Genomic DNA, 17979 nt, shown 5'->3' with positions numbered 1-17979 from the left:
AATCTAGTAGTAATGAGAATTTAACCCAGAATCACGACAAAAATAACACAAATAAATAAAACTATGAAGCAACTGTTGCCGGAAACTTTGTAACAAATATGTCCATGTTAAGACAGTCCGCGCAAATAAATCATTGTACACGCACATTGATGAGTGTCCTGAAAATGTGCATTTCGGTCAAAGTTCAGCCATCGCCTGTACATAGATTCTCAAAGCTGTGTCCAAGCTCTAGAAAAGTCTCTGTTGAGCGAAGTTTTTATGTCATGCGCAGTAAGTGTTCAGAGCATTGACTGTAGTATGTCATATTTTGCCAAATTTCCGGACTCAAAATAAACGCGGTAAACAACAATAAACAGAATTAAGTTTTGGGTCTAAACAACAACAAATAACAATAATAAAGTCGGTAGGTTTTCCACACCCCCTCCCCCCCCCCGAAAAAAATTACATTTTATGTGAGTTTATGCATAAGAAAAGCTACTCAAGTATGAAAGTTGTCTGCTATCATTTAATGAGTGGTAAACTCATCAATTAACTAGGAAAAAGTTACCACTGCAAAAGAGTGCTAATTGTGTACAGATACCGTACAGGAAAGCGTTGTTCCCTTGTGAAACGTCGAATCGTCGAACTTCAAGGCCTCTTTGATGCATGGTTTCTAGTAAATTACGTTCTGTCGAACCCCGGGGAGGGGGGACGGCACCCCGCCCCCGACTTGGATACAGGCGTACCCTGGACAGATCGCACTACAAAGCAGACACTTGCTTAATTTACATTTCTGCCAAAATATTGCTGTAAAAACCGCACATTTTTTTACGAAATGATCCGTGCTGGAGGCACAACAGATGTCAAAGGTATCCATATTATCAACATTTCTTTGGTAAAATATCCACATGAGGTGAAGGGACGAGTATGTCAAAACCGCGATACACTACTTTCCAAAGGCAGTGCCCCCTCCCCTTCGAACGTAAAATTTCTCCGTACGAACAAGACATTATTTACGAGCCTACACCCTAAGGCGCATTTTTGATCAAACAGGGATGGCAGAAATCACCTGCTAAAATGTCGTGTGTGGTTTTTCTATCATTTTTCATCAATGCAACCCGAAATTAATAATTGCATACGGTACTGATGAACCGATCACGATGAATGAATGTATAAAGGTCAAAATGCCGTACAAGGACGAGATCTCACGTCTTTCTTTACCTACACTACACTGTAACATCTGCACCGCGCAAACTCCATGTCAAAATTGAATTACTGCACCTGTTAAGTACTTGTGTGACTTAGGATCCCTAACTTATCAACAAAAATATACAAATTAGTGATTTAACTTGTTTCCGCCAGTGTTCAGCTCGGATTTATCATAAAGACAAACTAAATATTGATAAATTTGCTCGTAGCGATGCTCTCCTTTAATCAGGAACTATGAACGGTGAAATGTATTGGTTCTGGCTTGATTTTGTTTATAAATTCAGAACTAGGGCGTCCATATGAAGTTATTTACAGGCCGATATTAGAGACAAAGGCGCGCAGAGTTGCGGCGGTTGTTGTGTTGTGGTGTTCGTTGAAGTGGTGACCAGTCGCCGTAAACCTGCGATATGTCCCACCCGCTTTTTGTTGCAGTTTGAGAATTTCGTCAAGTTGGTCTCCTGCAGGTAAGCCACATTTTCTGTTCAGCTTTAATGACTCATAATTGTAGTTATCTTGTCCTTATCACTGTGTGTACTCTTAATCGAGATTAATCAATCAAGCCTGCACGTGCTCTCAAGGTCTGCGGCTTTGATCCACGCGAGGGCCACCAAAACAGTAGCGAGACCACCATCGGTATCTGCTACTGTATCGGGTTCGTGGATTATGATGTGTGTAGTTTAATTTCGAAACGCCTTAAGTTTCCACTTGGTTTACAGGCTATCAACTGAAATATTAGGGTTTTTTGCCTTTTATTAGTCGTTATAAATTTCAATCAAACGGCTGAAACAGGGGCGAATCTGACGTTTGTGGGTTTCTGTGCCAAACGGCAAACCACAGAAATGCCTCATAATCGTAAACCGCAAATCGATATAATTTTAGTTGCTCTCCTTATGTCGACCGTGACCAAACCGCCACTGTCAGTTCTCAATGGATTCAGCGCATAGACTTTAAAGCCTCAATCTTTTAAATAATTTCCTGCTGTAAACTTATTTGACTGATCATCATTGCATAAATAACATTCAACATACTTAGGTTTACTTAGGTTAGGTACTGGGCGCAGGCCTCTCGGCCTCTATGTCCAGATCCGGTTGGTAGTACATAAGTCCTGGTGCTCCAACTGTATGAAGTTTTTCCTTGTAATTGTACTTAATTCCCTGAGTAGTCCAGAACTTGTCCAGGCGCTGTTCAAACGAGTTGACAGATGGTGCAGTTACAACATAATCTGGTAGAGAATTCCATATGGTAACAATCCGGTTTGTGAAGGAAAATTTTCTGATGTCAAGTCGGCAAAAATGCTTTTGTAGTTTCTGAGAGTGTCCTCTTGTTCTAACCTGTCTATCTCTTATCAGACATGTCTTGTAAATATAAATATAAGCCAAATTATTCGATTAATTGTATTAATATTTGCATTGTCATTGACGTGTATGTAAAACCAGAACATTGAAATTCAACCCTCTTTGGTGAAAGAAGACAGATTGCATCTGCCGTAACTGAAATACTTTGATTGAACAGAACGCCAAGGCTTTCAATAGTTGACAGAGTTTGGATCGGAATCTGAAACATATGTCATTGTGTGGTTTGATATGGTGATCTATAAGCTTGGCAGTGAGGGTCTCAACGTGATAGACATTCGTGTTCTCAGATTGACTTTGAGAAATCGCTTGGATAAACGTTTTCAGAAGGAAACATTCCCAGAAAGGCAAGACTGAAAATTAGTGAACATTCATATCAGCACATAGAGATTATAATGTTTTTCCCCGGTTGCTCATTGTCTCCAGGACCAATTAGAATTAATTTCCTCTGATGTTTAAAAGAAAACAACTGCAAACTGTATAAATAGATTGTGCCGTACATAACTTACAGCGTTTAGGAACAGAAAAAAATGAATAGAAAGTCTGAAACTGTAAGTGTAAGACTCTAAATTTGTACATAATACAGTATTAAAATATCATGTTCACAAATTCGTAGAAGGATAATTACATTGTTAGTACAACGATCAACTTTCTTAGGTATTGCAAATAGTATAGTAAGAATGTTTCATGTGGGTTTGAAGACACCGTCACGATTCGGCAAGACTTCCTCTAGGCCCCCTCGTACCTAGAAATCAATTTAATCGCGGACTTTCCTTGGAAGAAGCGCGCCAAATACAACTTTTGGGGTTTTAGAATTAGGATTAGGGTTATTTTTAGGATTAGCATACTTAAAAGTGCTGTATATCCCTTTGCTTGGCAGACAGTATCACTTTCCGATCTGCTAAGTCAATAAAAAGCAGTATTTTCACCAACTTGGGTATGTTATAGCAGCTTTAGTCTGTAAAAATCATGTTTACAGTATCTCTGTCTTCAGACACCTTCAAATCTTCAAGTCTTTGTTAAAATGCACCATGTAGAACATGTTTTGCTTTACTAGTTTTAACCAAATTGACCAGATGGTGAATTATGAAATGTGAACTTGGAAGCTGAGAATTATCCTTCCTCAGAAAAAAGGGCAGTGGAGGGACCCTACGGAACTAGTACTCTTTCCAAATTTAAATTTATATCGTTGTTCAATATTTTCACACAAAATGAATTATTTTTCTTCTGGAGGTTACAGTTAACAATTACCAGACAAAATCACTTAAAAAGTATGCGTAAATTTTCATGAATTTGCAAATCAACATCATCTACAAGTCCCATTTGATTTGAAAATCAACGATTATCTATACAAGTCTCGTTTGATTTGATTTATTTGATTTGAGCCAATCTGATTTGTCATACGTTTGCACAACCTTAACGCTGACTTTTGAACTATTATATCTTTTATGAAATGTAATTTCTCATAAATGTTGGTGATGTCATTGTCATGAGGAGTTCCACAAAGTGTACCTAGTAAATTGAACAATCGTGTGCATCGTCTTCACTTCCCCTATCAAGTCATTAACTCGTCCTTGTAGTCGATTGACTACACTTTGCCTGTACGGAATAAACGAAACATGGGGAGAACATAGTCGTCGCTGGGTTAGAACACAGTCCTCTGTTAACAGTATACATTGTTTGAAAAGACGAGACGAAAACATCGTAGGACATACAGTGTTGCTCATCTCAGCAATTCTAAATGTAGCTTCCTGAAATAATCTGGTGATGTCACACAGACCAGTAAACATGGTTAACGCCCTCTACCTCCACACCCGAACTCATTTCGTCATCGCCAAAGAAAGCCCAAACTTCTTTTGCGAAAGAGATTGTATAAACAGGTGCAGCCAACGAACAATGCACTTTTAAAAAGGTCCTTACTATGATAAGATATATTGTGCATGACAAATAATGTGAACTGACTCATTTTAAGTCAAGAGGGTAATTAATTAGCTGTTCATAATTTGCCCTCCCACAGAAAATTTTTCGACTTACCCTCCCACACTCAAACTTCATTTTTACCCACTCCCACTTAGTTTTGCCTGTTTCCCCTCCCCACTGTGAATTTTTTAAGCTCCCCCGCCCTGTGGCGAAAAAAAACTTGCCAATTTCCCCTGCCCTGGAAACAATTCCCCTCAAAAAGTTTTTCGCCAAGCCCTGTCCCCAGGACAATCAACCGATATCCGCCCTGCCCTACAAAAAAAACCCTAAAATTTGCTCCCCTGCCACCTAAAAAACATGTCCCCTGCCCTAGCAAAATTAAAACTTCCCCTGCCCTAAAAAATTGCTCCTGGAATAGCTTTTTCGATGAATAGCTCCGTTGGCTGCACCTGTATAAATATCCTTCAAATATTACGGTCGTGTGATACAATATCACAGGTAGAGACCCTGAAAGTAAAGGAGGCCGGCGACATTGGTTTCGTCAATCGGTGTCCATGCAATGTTTTGGCTGAATACTTTTTGTTATCTTTTTCCAAGTCAGTCTTATCAGTTTCGTCGCCAAGGAGAACATCAGTGAAGCAATAGTAACACTCAAACTTTTTGCAAATCTGATTTGAAGTCCAATTGTTGCAAATCAGATCGCCTGTTATAATCAGCAGGAGACAGTAGACAGTTAGAGAGCCCCCTCACAAAAAGTTTAGTTTGTATTCAAAGGTTTGTGTTCATTAATCCGTCATTGGGACAGACCTTGATGTGTGCTTATTTTATAGTTCCACAAACTTGAAAACTGCACTGCTCAGAGGGTAAGATAAACTACCCACAAATAGGTTACTAATCTCCCCAAAAAATGTACTAAATACTTGTGTTGCCAGTTTCTCATGAGAGGAGAATGGTTTGGACACAGATTTAATTTGACTCCTTAAACATTATATCTGAAGTAAAAACTGAAGTAGCCATACGTGAGCATGAATTAGTATTGAAATATGTCAACAATACATTTAAATGTCGTGTACAATCATGATAAATAGATCCCTCGTATTAGTCCGTGGGCTAGAGGGGGTCTACGTGCACCCCCCCCACAGGATAACAAACCTGTATTTTTCAGAACCCTTGGGATCCCTAGAATACGAAATGGAATTTTAACAGAAAAAATATAGGGACGCAATAGCTGTTATGGTCATGTTTTGAAGGGTACCGCAAAATCACGATTTTCCAAGCCAAATGCATTTTCGTCAAATCTGTCTTCTTGTAAGTCATGTGCTGAGCTCATTTTTTAACATAACCTCACTTGTTTGGTATCATTAGAAAGGGAATTTATTCCTCTTTAAGATGACATATTGCATTATGCAATATCTGCTACAGTTTTTGTCAAATATAACCAAAACTTACCCCTTACCCCAAAATTTAACATTACAAATTACAGAAAATCTCAAATTCTACCAATTTTTTAGCTAGGCATAATAAAAAATGCAATGCTTTGTCTGAAATCTGTTTTATTTGATACAGGGACATGTCAGAAATATGAAATAGACTTTTAACAGAAAAAATATTGGGAATCTACAGCTGTAACAGTCATATTTTGAAGGGTACCGCATGCATTTTTGTTAAAACTGTCTTCCTATAAGTTATCTGCTGAGCTTGTTGTCGAATATAACCTAGTTTGTTAGGTATCATTAGAAAGATAATTGACTAATCTTTAGAATGGCATATTGTAACATGCAATATCTTCTATAGTTTTCATGATATGTAACCCAAACTTACCCCATACCCCAAAGTTTACATTGAAAATTTCAGTCATAGCTAAAACCAAATTCTACCTTTTTTTAGCTTGACACAAAAAATCTGGCCGTTTTTGCTATTAAATCTGTTTTATTTGGTACAGAGACATGTCAGAATTATGAAATAGACTTTTAACAGAAAAAATATTGGGAATCTACATCTGTAACAGTCATATTTTGAAGGGTACCGCAAAATCATAGTGTAGCAGATTTGTATGCATTTTTGTTAAATTTGTCTTCTGATAAGTATCTGCTGAGCTTGTTGTTGTTAATATATCTGGCTTGTTAGGTATCATTAGAAAGATAATTCACTAATCTTTAGAATGACATATTGTAACATGCAATATCTTCTATAGTTTTCATGATATGTAACCCAAACTTACCCCATACCCCAAAGTTTACATTGAAAATTTCAGTCATAGCTAAAACCAAATTCTACCATTTGTTTAGCTTGACACAAAAAATCTGGCCGTTTTTGCTATTAAATCTGTTTTATTTGGTACAGGGACATGTCAGAATTATGAAATAGACTTTTAACAGAAAAAATATTGGGAATCTACATCTGTAACAGTCATATTTTGAAGGGTACCGCAAAATCATAGTGTAGCAGATTTGTATGCATTTTTGTTAAATTTGTCTTCTTATAAGTTATCTGCTGAGCTTGTTGTTGAATATAACCTAGCTTGTTAGGTATCATTAGAAAGATAATTTACTAATCTTTAGAATGAGATATTGTAACATGCAATATCTTCTATAGTTTTCATGATATGTAACCCAAACTTACCCCATACCCCAAAGTTTACATTGAAAATTTCAGTCATAGCTAAAACCAAATTCTACCATTTTTTTAGCTTGACACAAAAAATCTGGCCGTTTTTGCTATTAAATCTGTTTTATTTGGTACAGGGACATGTCAGAATTATGAAATAGACTTTTAACAGAAAAATATTGGGAATCTACATCTGTAACAGTCATATTTTGAAGGGTACCGCAAAATCATAGTGTAGCAGATTTGTATGCATTTTTGTTAAATTTGTCTTCTGATAAGTTATCTGCTGAGCTTGTTTTTGAATATAATCTGGCTTGTTAGGTATCATTAGAAAGATAATTTACTAATCTTTAGAATGACATATCGTAACATGCAATATCTTCTATAGTTTTCATGAAATATGACCAAAACTTACCCCATACCCCAAAATTTACATTGAAAATTGCAATTATAGCTTAAATCAAATTCTACCATTTTCTTTACCTAGACATATAAATTCCGGCATTTATTTGTATGAAATCTATTTCATTCGGTTATGGGTCATGTGAAAAATATAAAATAGACTTTTAACAGAAAAAAGATTTGAATTCTGTAGTTGTAACAGTCAGATTTTGAAGGGTACAGTAAAATCTCAGTATTCCTGACTTGCGTGCCTTTTGTTGAATCTATCGTCTTTTAAGTCATCTGCTGAGCTTCTTATAGAATATAATGTAAGTTGTTAGGTATCATTAGTAAGATTATTTACTAGCCTTTAAAAAGGCATATTGTAACATGCAATACTTGTACAGATTTTTATGAAATATGACCAAAACTTACCCCATACCCCAACATTTACATCGAAAACTACTGTCATAGCTAATGTCAAATTCAAGCAATTTTTAACGCAGACATAAAAAATTAGGCAATTTTTTGTATGAAATCTGTTTTATTGTGTACTTGGCCATATCAGAAATATGAAATGAACTTTTAACAGAAAAAATATTGGGATTCTATAGCTGTAACAGCTGTATTTTGAAGGGTACAGCAAAATCTCAGTATTCCTGATTCGCATGCGTTTTTGTTAAATCTGTCACCTTATAAGTCGTCTAATGAGCTTGTTATTGATTATAACCGGGTTTGTTTAGTATCATTGAAAAGGTAATTAAATAGTCTTTACAATGACATATTGTAACAGGCAATATCTTGTATAGTGTTCATGGAATATGACCAAAACGTACCCCATACCCCAAGGTTTATATTGAAAGTACTGTCATAGATAACGTGATCAAATTCCGTGATTTTTTAGCTAGACATGATAAAAATAGCTCTGTTTCGGTATTAAATCTGTTGTATATGGTACTGGGTCATGTCAGAAATGTGAAATAGACTTTTAACAGAAAAAATATTTGGACTGTATAGTTGTAACAGCCATATTGTGAAGGGAAATGCAAAATCGCAGTACCGCAAATTGGCACCTTTTTTGTTAAATTCTTCTTCTTGTAATCATGTGCTGAACTTATTTTGTGACACAACCTGGCTTGTCAGGTATCATTAGTAGGAAAATTTATTCTTCTTTAAGATGACATATTGTAATATACAATGTCATACATAGTTTTCCTGGAATATGGTCAAACTTTACCCCATACCCAAAAAGTTCAAATCGCAAATTACAGCGTATCTTAAATTCTACCATTTTTTGCACATAATAATACAAAGGCAATTCTTGTTTAAAATCTGATTTATTTGTTACAAAAGTATGTCACAAGTATAAAATTAACTTTTAACTTTTAAGATGATACAATTTAGTAGCCATTTGGATCATTTTTGGAGGGGGAACCCATATATTGCAAATGTATGTGTTTCGGCAAATTTGCCCTGATACCTGGGTACCCTTCCAAATATGATCCAAAAGGCTACAAAATCATATTATGTTCCTGTTAAAAGTTAATTTCATATTTGTAACATACTTTTTAACAAAAACACATATTTCACAGATTGCATATAAGCATTGCCTTTGGTATATAAAGTTAATAAATTGTAAAAAATGGTAGAGTTTCAGATTTGCAGTAATTTGCTGTGTAAACCTTGGGTATGGGGTAAGCTTTGGTCCTATTTCATGAAACCTAAATAGGACATTGCATATTACAATATGTCGTTTAAAGACTAGTAAATTACCTTTCTATTGATACCTAACAAGCCAGGTTATGTCAAAAATAAAGCTCAGCAGATGACTTTTAAGAAGACAGATATTACAAAAAAGCAAGCGAGTTGGCAATACTGTGATTTTGCGGTACCCTTCAAAATATGACTGTTACAGCTGTAGAGTCTCAATATTTTTTCTGTTAAAAGTCTATTCATAATTCTGACATGTCTCTGTACCAAATAAAACAGATTTAATAGCAAAAACGGCCAGATTTTATATGTCTAGGTAAAAAAATGGTAGAATTTAGTTTTAGCTATGACTGAAATTTTCAATGTAAACTTTGGGATATGGGGTAACTTTTGGTTATATATCATGAAAACTATAGAAGATATTGCATGTTACGATATGTCATTCTAAGGATTAGTGAATTATCTTTCTAATGATACCTAACAGGCCAGGTTATATTCAACAACAAGCTCAGCAGATAAGTTATAAGAAGACAAATTTAACAAAACTGCATACAAATATGCTACACTATGATTTTGCGGTACCCTTCAAAATATGACTGTTACAGCTGTAGATTCCTAATATTTTTTCTGTTAAAAGTCTATTTCATAATTCTGACATGTCCCTGTACCAAATAAAACAGATTTAATAGCAAAAACGGCCAGATTTTATATATGTCTAGGTAAAAAAATGGTAGAATTTAGTTTTAGCTATGACTGAAATTTTCAATGTAAACTTTGGGGTATGGGGTAACTTTTGGTTATATATCATGAAAACTATAGAAGATATTGCATGTTACAATATGCCATTCTAAAGATTAGTGAATTATCTTTCTAATGATACCTAACAAGCCAGGTTATATTCAAAAACAAGCTCAGCAGATAACTTATAAGAAGACAAATTTAACAAAAATGCATGCAAATCTGCTACACTATGATTTTGCGGTACCCTTCAAAATATGACTGTTACAGATGTAGATTCCCAATATTTTTTCTGTTAAAAGTCTATTTCATATTTCTGACATGTCCCTGTACCAAATAAAATAAATTTAATAGCAAAAACGGCCAGATTTTTTGTGTCAAGCTAAAAAAATGGTAGAATTTGGTTTTAGCTATGACTGAAATTTTCAATGTAAACTTTGGGGTATGGGGTAAGTTTGGGTTACATATCATGAAAACTATAGAAGATATTGCATGTTACAATATCTTATTCTAAAGATTAGTGAATTATCTTTCTAATGATACCTAACAAGCCAGGTTATATTCAACAACAAGCTCAGCAGATAACTTATAAGAAGACAGATTTGACAAAAATGCATGCAAATCTGCTACACTATGATTTTGCCGTACCCTTTGAAATATGACTGTTACAGCTGTAGATTCCTAATATTTTTTCTGTTAAAAGTCTATTTCATAATTCTGACATGTCTCTGTACCAAATAAAACAGATTTATAGCAAAAACGGCCAGATTTATATGTCTAGGTAAGAAAATGGTAGAATTTGGTTTTAGCTATGACTGAAATTTTCAATGTAAACTTTGGGGTATGGGGTAAGTTTTGGTTATATATCATGAAAACTATAGAAGATATTGCATGTTACAATATGTCATTCTAAAGATTAGTAAATTATCTTTCTAATGATACCTAACAAGCCAGATTATATTCAACAACAAGCTCAGCAGATAACTTATAAGAAGACAAATTTAACAAAAATGCATACAAATCTGCTACACTATGATTTTGCGGTACCCTTCAAAATATGACTGTTACAGATGTTGATTCCCAATATTTTTTCTGTTAAAAGTCTACTTCATAATTCTGACATATCCCTGTACCAAATAAAATAGATTTAATAGCAAAAACGGCCAGATTTTTTGTGTCAAGCTAAAAAAATGGTAGAATTTAGTTTTAGCTATGACTGAAATTTTCAATGTAAACTTTGGGGTATGGGGTAAGTTTGGGTTACATATCATGAAAACTATAGAAGATATTGCATGTTACAATATGCCATTCTAAAGATTAGTGAATTATCTTTCTAATGATACCTAACAAGCCAGGTTATATTCAACAACAAGCTCAGCAGATAACTTATAGGAAGACAGTTTTAACAAAAATGCATGCAAATCTGCTACACTATTATTTTGCTGTACCCTTCAAAATATGACTGTTACAGCTGTAGATTCCCAATATTTTTTCTGTTAAAAGTCTATTTCATATTTCTGACATGTCCCTGTATCAAATAAAACAGATTTCAGACAAAGCATTGCATTTTTTATTATGCCTAGCTAAAAAATTGGTAGAATTTGAGATTTTCTGTAATTTGTAATGTTAAATTTTGGGGTAAGGGGTAAGTTTTGGTTATATTTGACAAAAACTGTAGCAGATATTGCATAATGCAATATGTCATCTTAAAGAGGAATAAATTCCTTTCTAATGATACCAAACAAGTGCGGTTATGTTAAAAAATGAGCTCAGCACATGACTTACAAGAAGACAGATTTGACGAAAATGCATTTGGCTTGGAAAATCGTGATTTTGCGGTACCCTTCAAAACATGACCATAACAGCTATTGCGTCCCTATATTTTTCTGTTAAAATTCCATTTCGTATTCTAGGATCCCAAGGGTTCTGAAAAATACAGGTTTGTTATCCTGTGGGGGGGGGGGTGCACGTAGACCCCCTCTAGCCCACGGACTATATCATTCGATATTGCCGCAACAAAAATTGTGCAAGAGTAAAATACGGGCAAAGCAACTTTTCAGTAGCTGCTTTCGAAAAATAATGACGTCACAATTTAGATGGTTACATGTCTCCATTGTCTTTGACCGTGAGATGGTTAGCATGGTACAATACTACGCAGCTAGTTAGTAGAAACACGTTCAACAGATTAGCTTAGAAACACGTTCAACGGATTAGCTTAGAAACACGTTCAACGGATTAGCTTAGAAACACGTTCAACGGATTAGCTTAGAAACACGTTCAACGGAGTTAGACTAGGGAAGTCAACTTGTCTTTTCAAACGTTAGACGTTATTGTCTGCCTGCCTCGTTCTGAATGAATTATGTTCTACATTCGAGATTGTCTTCGCTGAAATCCGCTGACAAAGTATTTCGCAAAGTCCTCTTTTTGTGTATTACTTGAGCCTATGCATTATTGCTTTTCATATTCACAAATCTCAGGATATTCATCGTGGAAAACTGCGAAACTGAATGAATAAAAGTCAAAGATTTCAAAGTTTCGTCGCACAACTTTAATTTCGAAGAGTATCTTCAACAAATGTAATTTCGAAGAGTATCTTGATGATTGGCGAATTCATGTGTGTCGTTGTAAAAGCTGAACTTAGCTGTAATGTAACATTTCAAAGTATTTTCCAAAATTGTTTTTCTTTGTAAATAAAGTCTCTTGTTCTACTCCTAAGTTAATGTCGAAATACCTTTTTACTTACTTTGTCAAAACCTGCCACGTAATGTGCCAATGTCGTTGTGGACAACTGACTAAGCTTAAGTATTATTGAGGAGGATTCGATTATGTAAAATGATAACCATCGCATTTTTTACGGAATTTGTCGTGTTGCTGGTAATTTGTATTTACAACGTATTTTCGTGACTAGAAGAAGAAAATGAAACCTTTTATAGAAAGAAATAATAAAAAAATATTATCAAATGCCATTGCTGTTGTACATTGAAATCCAGTTTTCTTTTGACAAGTGTCTCCTTATTAATTGCCAACTGGCAACCTGATTCTTTGACTGTGCGTTACGTGCATTCTTATCTCAGTGAAGTAGTTCCTTAACACAGTTCATAAGGGAGCGTTCAGTTTTTACGGCCTGGGGGGGGGGGGGCGGCAAAATCTTGTCGCCGGTGTTCAAAAAAATATAGACCCCCCTGCATTTTTTGTGAAAAAAAGATGAACCCCCCTTTGTCAGACGAAAAAAATTGATGACCCCCCCCGGCCTGAAAAATAACCAAAACCCATATGTCAAATTTACCCGCATGGTTTGGATTTGAACTCCGGTACGCAGCGCACTTTATTCGTGTAGCAGAGATGCCAGTGCACAAACTTCTCAGCCACATCCATTGAAACGTCTGTTAATTAGGACGACTGTAAGGCAATTTGTAACTTCATTTCCATAGACAACTCATGTCCATGGACATTGTATAAAGTAAACTTTATTGGAGTGGTTCGCCAAAGGCAGCCCTCCGGTTAAGAGGGTCATGGGCCAATACGTAAAGTCAACTTTATTCTAGTGGGCCACCAAAGGTGGCACGCCGGTAAAGAGGGTCGATCATGGCTATTGCATAAAGTAGACTTTACTGGATAGGGCCGCTGAAGGCGTACGGCCATTACAATTATTCAGTGCGTGATCCCAGGGGTCCCTCAAAAATGTTTCTAATACAAGCCGCGGCTTCAGATTGCCGTGGGGTATTACTTAAAGTCAATTTATTGTAGTGGGCCGCCGCAAGGCGGCCCGCCGGTAAAGAGGGTCGATCATGGCCATTGCATGAAGTGAACCTAATTGGAGTGGGCCGCCAAAGGCGTCTGCCCGTTAAGAGGGTCATGGGTAATACATAACGTATATTTATTGTAGTGGGCCGCCTTCGGCGGCCCGCCGGTAAAGAGGGTCGATCATGGCCATGGCATAAAGTGAACTTTATTGTAGGTATTATGTTTTTGAAAATGTGGTGACCCCCCTTTCCTACCAGTGAAAAAGCGATGACCCCCTTTGCGGATTCCAAAATTACGATGACCCCCCCTGGATTTTGCCAGCCCCCCGGCCGTAAAAACTGAACGGTCCCTAACTCGTCTACATGTATATCACAATCGAAAGACTTGTGATGAAAACGATGATGGGATCAATACTTGAAGTGTTCAGAATTTTACAGAGCTCGTTTTGACACAGAGTAAGGTTAACGAGAAAATAAAAGGAGTATTTTAACAATTTTTTTTTTTATTCATTGGTGTTACGGACAGGAGGGTGGAGGTATGAAATTAAGAAAAAATTGCTGTAAGCTTTTTTACGCTGTCATGAATTGAGTGTCTTGAACGTCAAGAAAAAACAACAACTCAGTGGTCAGACTCGTGGAAGCATTTCCAGTACAGATGTTTGTAAATTTTCTGTAATCATTACATTTGGTGTCAGGTACGGACTGGTGCTGCTTTCCGTTTATTATCCTTGATTTATTTTGTCGATTTATTTTGTTGATTTAATTGCCCTTAATTGATTGATTTATTGATTGATTGCGGTTATATATATAATTTGATGACAAGTCTATAAATTCTTTTATTTTCGGTGCAGGCATAAATTCAATGTTGATACTTTTATGACTTTAACCTCTGGGCGTCCAAATTTGTGTTGCATAGTAAGTAAACGTAAGCGTTGTCCAGTTCATTCCATTTATTTTCGCATGCAGATTACGTGCAATGTTCATGAGCAGTACAGTAGTATTGTCACTTTTTGCATTCTTTATAACATTATGAGAAAACAATGAAAGTGTTCGACATCATTCCTTTGTACTTTATAACGCTAGGTCTATGTATACTGTTGTAATTATAACTTCCTGACCTTGACAAGACTATGTTTAGTTGACCGTTGTAACCTCTATGGTTGTTTACTACTTTCCAGCACCTAATATTAGGATACCAAGCTTAATTTTAGTAACATGTTGTCCTTGCGGTCTAGATAGCAGCGTTGTTTGGACTACCGACGCCAACGCTGTATGAACTGTTCAGTGTCGAGTTTGTTCATCGACTACTTCACTATGTACTTTGATGACCCTCTCACGTGAGCTAGGTAGCTTCCAAAAATATTCACGGGTCTTGCTATTTCGCGAGATTATCAATGCCAGTTCAACATTCCCCAGCTCTTGTCACTTGTATATTGGCAAACCAAGTCTTAAAACGAAGTTTTTACTTGAATTTGACCATTTTTGATATTCCAAACATTTTTCCAACATGCAAATACATCCAAAATACCATCTTACCTGAAAATGTTGTCGCTCAAAGTGACATTTTCAGTTTGCCGCGCTCTTTGGAATAATTGTACCTCCCTCAAAGACCAAACACATGGACATTGAAATATACACCTGTAGTAGGCCATAAAGCGGTACATAACCTAAATACATTTTAAATAGGAGTTAATTCGGGGACCAGTTCATGGATTTTAGGCGCAACAATCAGAACACCTGTTAGCAAGAAGTCATGGCAACTGTTGGCAGGAAATTTGAGCGGAAACGGTAAATTTGTTATTTCAAAATTGCTTGGAAGGTCATTCTATGGTTGAAGTCATTTGTCTTTGTCGTGAACTAATTAGCTTTGTTCTACTTGTAATATCTTTTACAGACACGTTGCTCGGTACGATCAAAGTTCTCAAAAATTGGCCGCATTCCCCACAAACTGGTTTGGAGCTCAGACAGAAGGTAAAGAACCTGCTGGATATTACCAATTGAGCTTTGTCAAAGGCAACATCTTATACGTCATCCGTGACAAAAGTTGCACGGCGAGGAAGGCAAACATGGTGGATGCCGATGCGAACAACAACGGCTCCAAACAGAGATGGACATTTCGACAGGAGAGCTACGGCTTCATCGTCCCACCAGAAGGTCTCCTACAGAGATATGGACAACAAGACGACGTTGATGGAACTGGCTCTGGAAGACAGTCTCCGACACAACCAATGGTTATACCGATCACAATAAAAACTCAGTACAACGAAGAGTTCACTCTCAGAGTTAATGAAGGCGAATATGTGAACGTTGTCAAGGCTATGATAACAGAACACACTGGAATTGAACCGAAGCATCAACGTTTGACGTATCGTGGACATCAGCTTCAAGATGACAAAATGCTACTTGAATATGATATTGAAAAGAACGGCATTATCAACATCTACCGATGTGCGGAAAAGGTCGGCAAAATGACTATAACTATCAGAAATCTCAGAGAAGAAGACACAAAAGTAGAGGTGGAACCACTGAGTACAGTGTTAGAAACTAAAGAACTCTTTGCTGATGAAGTGCACATACCAGTTCCTGTTATCGCATTTGTGTACACGGGACAGATTCTGGATAACAACCTTACACTATACGATTATAACATCATGGCGTCGTCTGTCATTTATGTCGCCTATCGATCCTATCCAATCATCATCAGAACTCTTCGTCGGCGAAGCTACCAGGTTGCCGTGAACCCGTCCACCACTGTGTGGGAGATCAAGGCTAAAATCTATGAAAACGAAGGTATTAATGTTGACGACCAACACTTGGTGTACGGAGGTAGGGAGCTGTTCGATGACTATGATCTGCATTTTTACAGCGCTACAAGACCCTACGCTGTCCTCATGCTGGTTACTGGTGACGTGAAGATTATTCGAAAGGGTGACGGAAGGTTTACCATTGAACAGGGTAAACAAAGTCAAAGCTGCACTTTACAGTAAAAACTTGAAATTAAAAAAGAACTTTGGAAATATATTACTTTCAACTGAGGAGTTTATGTGTCTGTAAGCATGGCAATATTTATACACTTCAGATACTCTCAGAATTCCTCAATACAAACATATCAACACACTTATACATTCCAATACTACAGAACTTAAAGTGTAGTAACAAGACAATGTGGTATCATCTCGCCAGTAATTTCCGAATGTCTTTCTTTTTGTTGTAGGGTACACTCTACACAAAATACCAGCTATACTATCCTATAGTTTTTCATAGTTTTTCTACTTTTTTGGTTAGGTTCATGCACGTATGCAATGCTAAAGGTCATTTGAGATTAGGCATCGTGTATGGAAGAATACACGTCTTTGATTTATTTGAATACGTGTTCAGACGAATGAAATTTCCGTCAACCAAATTCCATTGGGGAATAACGTCTGTTCCTGTATAAATTGTCTTGTATTTGACATGTTGGATAGCCATCAAACGAGATGTCATCAAACGAGATCGATGTTGCGGATCAGTCACTGAACTGTAATAAACAAGTATATGATTATTTCATTTGTGTAACAGTATTTTCTTCTCGTCCAGTGATATTGTTCGAGGAAAAAGCTGGAGTTTATCAAAAATGTGCCAAATCTAGATTGTATCCTAATGTCACTATTTACAATGTTATTATTTTTTGAAAGAGTTCAAACTAATTTTGTTAGCACCATTTACACAAAGCATTGCCACACTTTGTAAAACATTAATGTATTATTATTATTATTAACATTATTAGTTGTGTGTGACCTAGTCACATTAATATTAGTTCCAGTAAGAGTATGATTTGAAATACCTCGCGCTGAAAGTACAGCGCAACTTGCATTTGTAGGTCGATGTGTCCATGATCATCGGCTTTAAAATTGTGTGTCTTGTATGTGGATTGTGTCTCTCATACGCTGAGTTGCGGTACCTAGGTGAAACGCACTGTAGAATTTATCTCCTATACAAAGCCACATCAAACTTTTGATGTTGCCGCTTGTAATGACATCACTTATTAGCATAATGACCAAGATAGTTTGCTGGAGTTTATGTAGCGCTAGATGGGAGATTTTGTCAATCACACAATCGCAGCCGTCAGTTTTCCATCATTTCAGTTACATGTTTGCATAATGTACTGGTGTCTCAAAATTCAACAATGAACAATGCAGTCCTTGAAAGCAGTCTAAGAACTGACAAGAAGAGTTCGAGACAGTGACTGAGATGTCTTAAATTATCTTGCTTTGCCTGAAAGTCTTCGAAGATTTTTCTTTAAATTAAAACTGTTTGTTTATGTTTGTGGGACACAATTAAACATTTCCGTTCAAATACAA

General features: G+C 36.4%; 1 protein-coding gene across 1 annotated transcript; it reads left to right on the top strand.

Moving 5' to 3' along the window:
- Positions 1 to 1508: 1508 nt before the first annotated feature.
- LOC139117947 (polyubiquitin-B-like) lies at positions 1509 to 17979 on the top strand. The gene is made up of 2 exons (XM_070681193.1): positions 1509 to 1652; positions 15534 to 17979. The coding sequence occupies exon 2, from the start codon at positions 15706 to 15708 to the stop codon at positions 16624 to 16626; it is 921 nt and encodes a 306-aa protein (XP_070537294.1). The 5' UTR covers positions 1509 to 1652; positions 15534 to 15705; the 3' UTR covers positions 16627 to 17979.

Source organism: Ptychodera flava, chromosome 18 (genome assembly GCF_041260155.1).
Source record: "Ptychodera flava strain L36383 chromosome 18, AS_Pfla_20210202, whole genome shotgun sequence".
Lineage (NCBI taxonomy): Eukaryota > Metazoa > Hemichordata > Enteropneusta > Ptychoderidae > Ptychodera > Ptychodera flava.
Note: the sequence above shows the minus strand (reverse complement) of the source record. Positions and strands in the feature narration are given on the sequence as shown.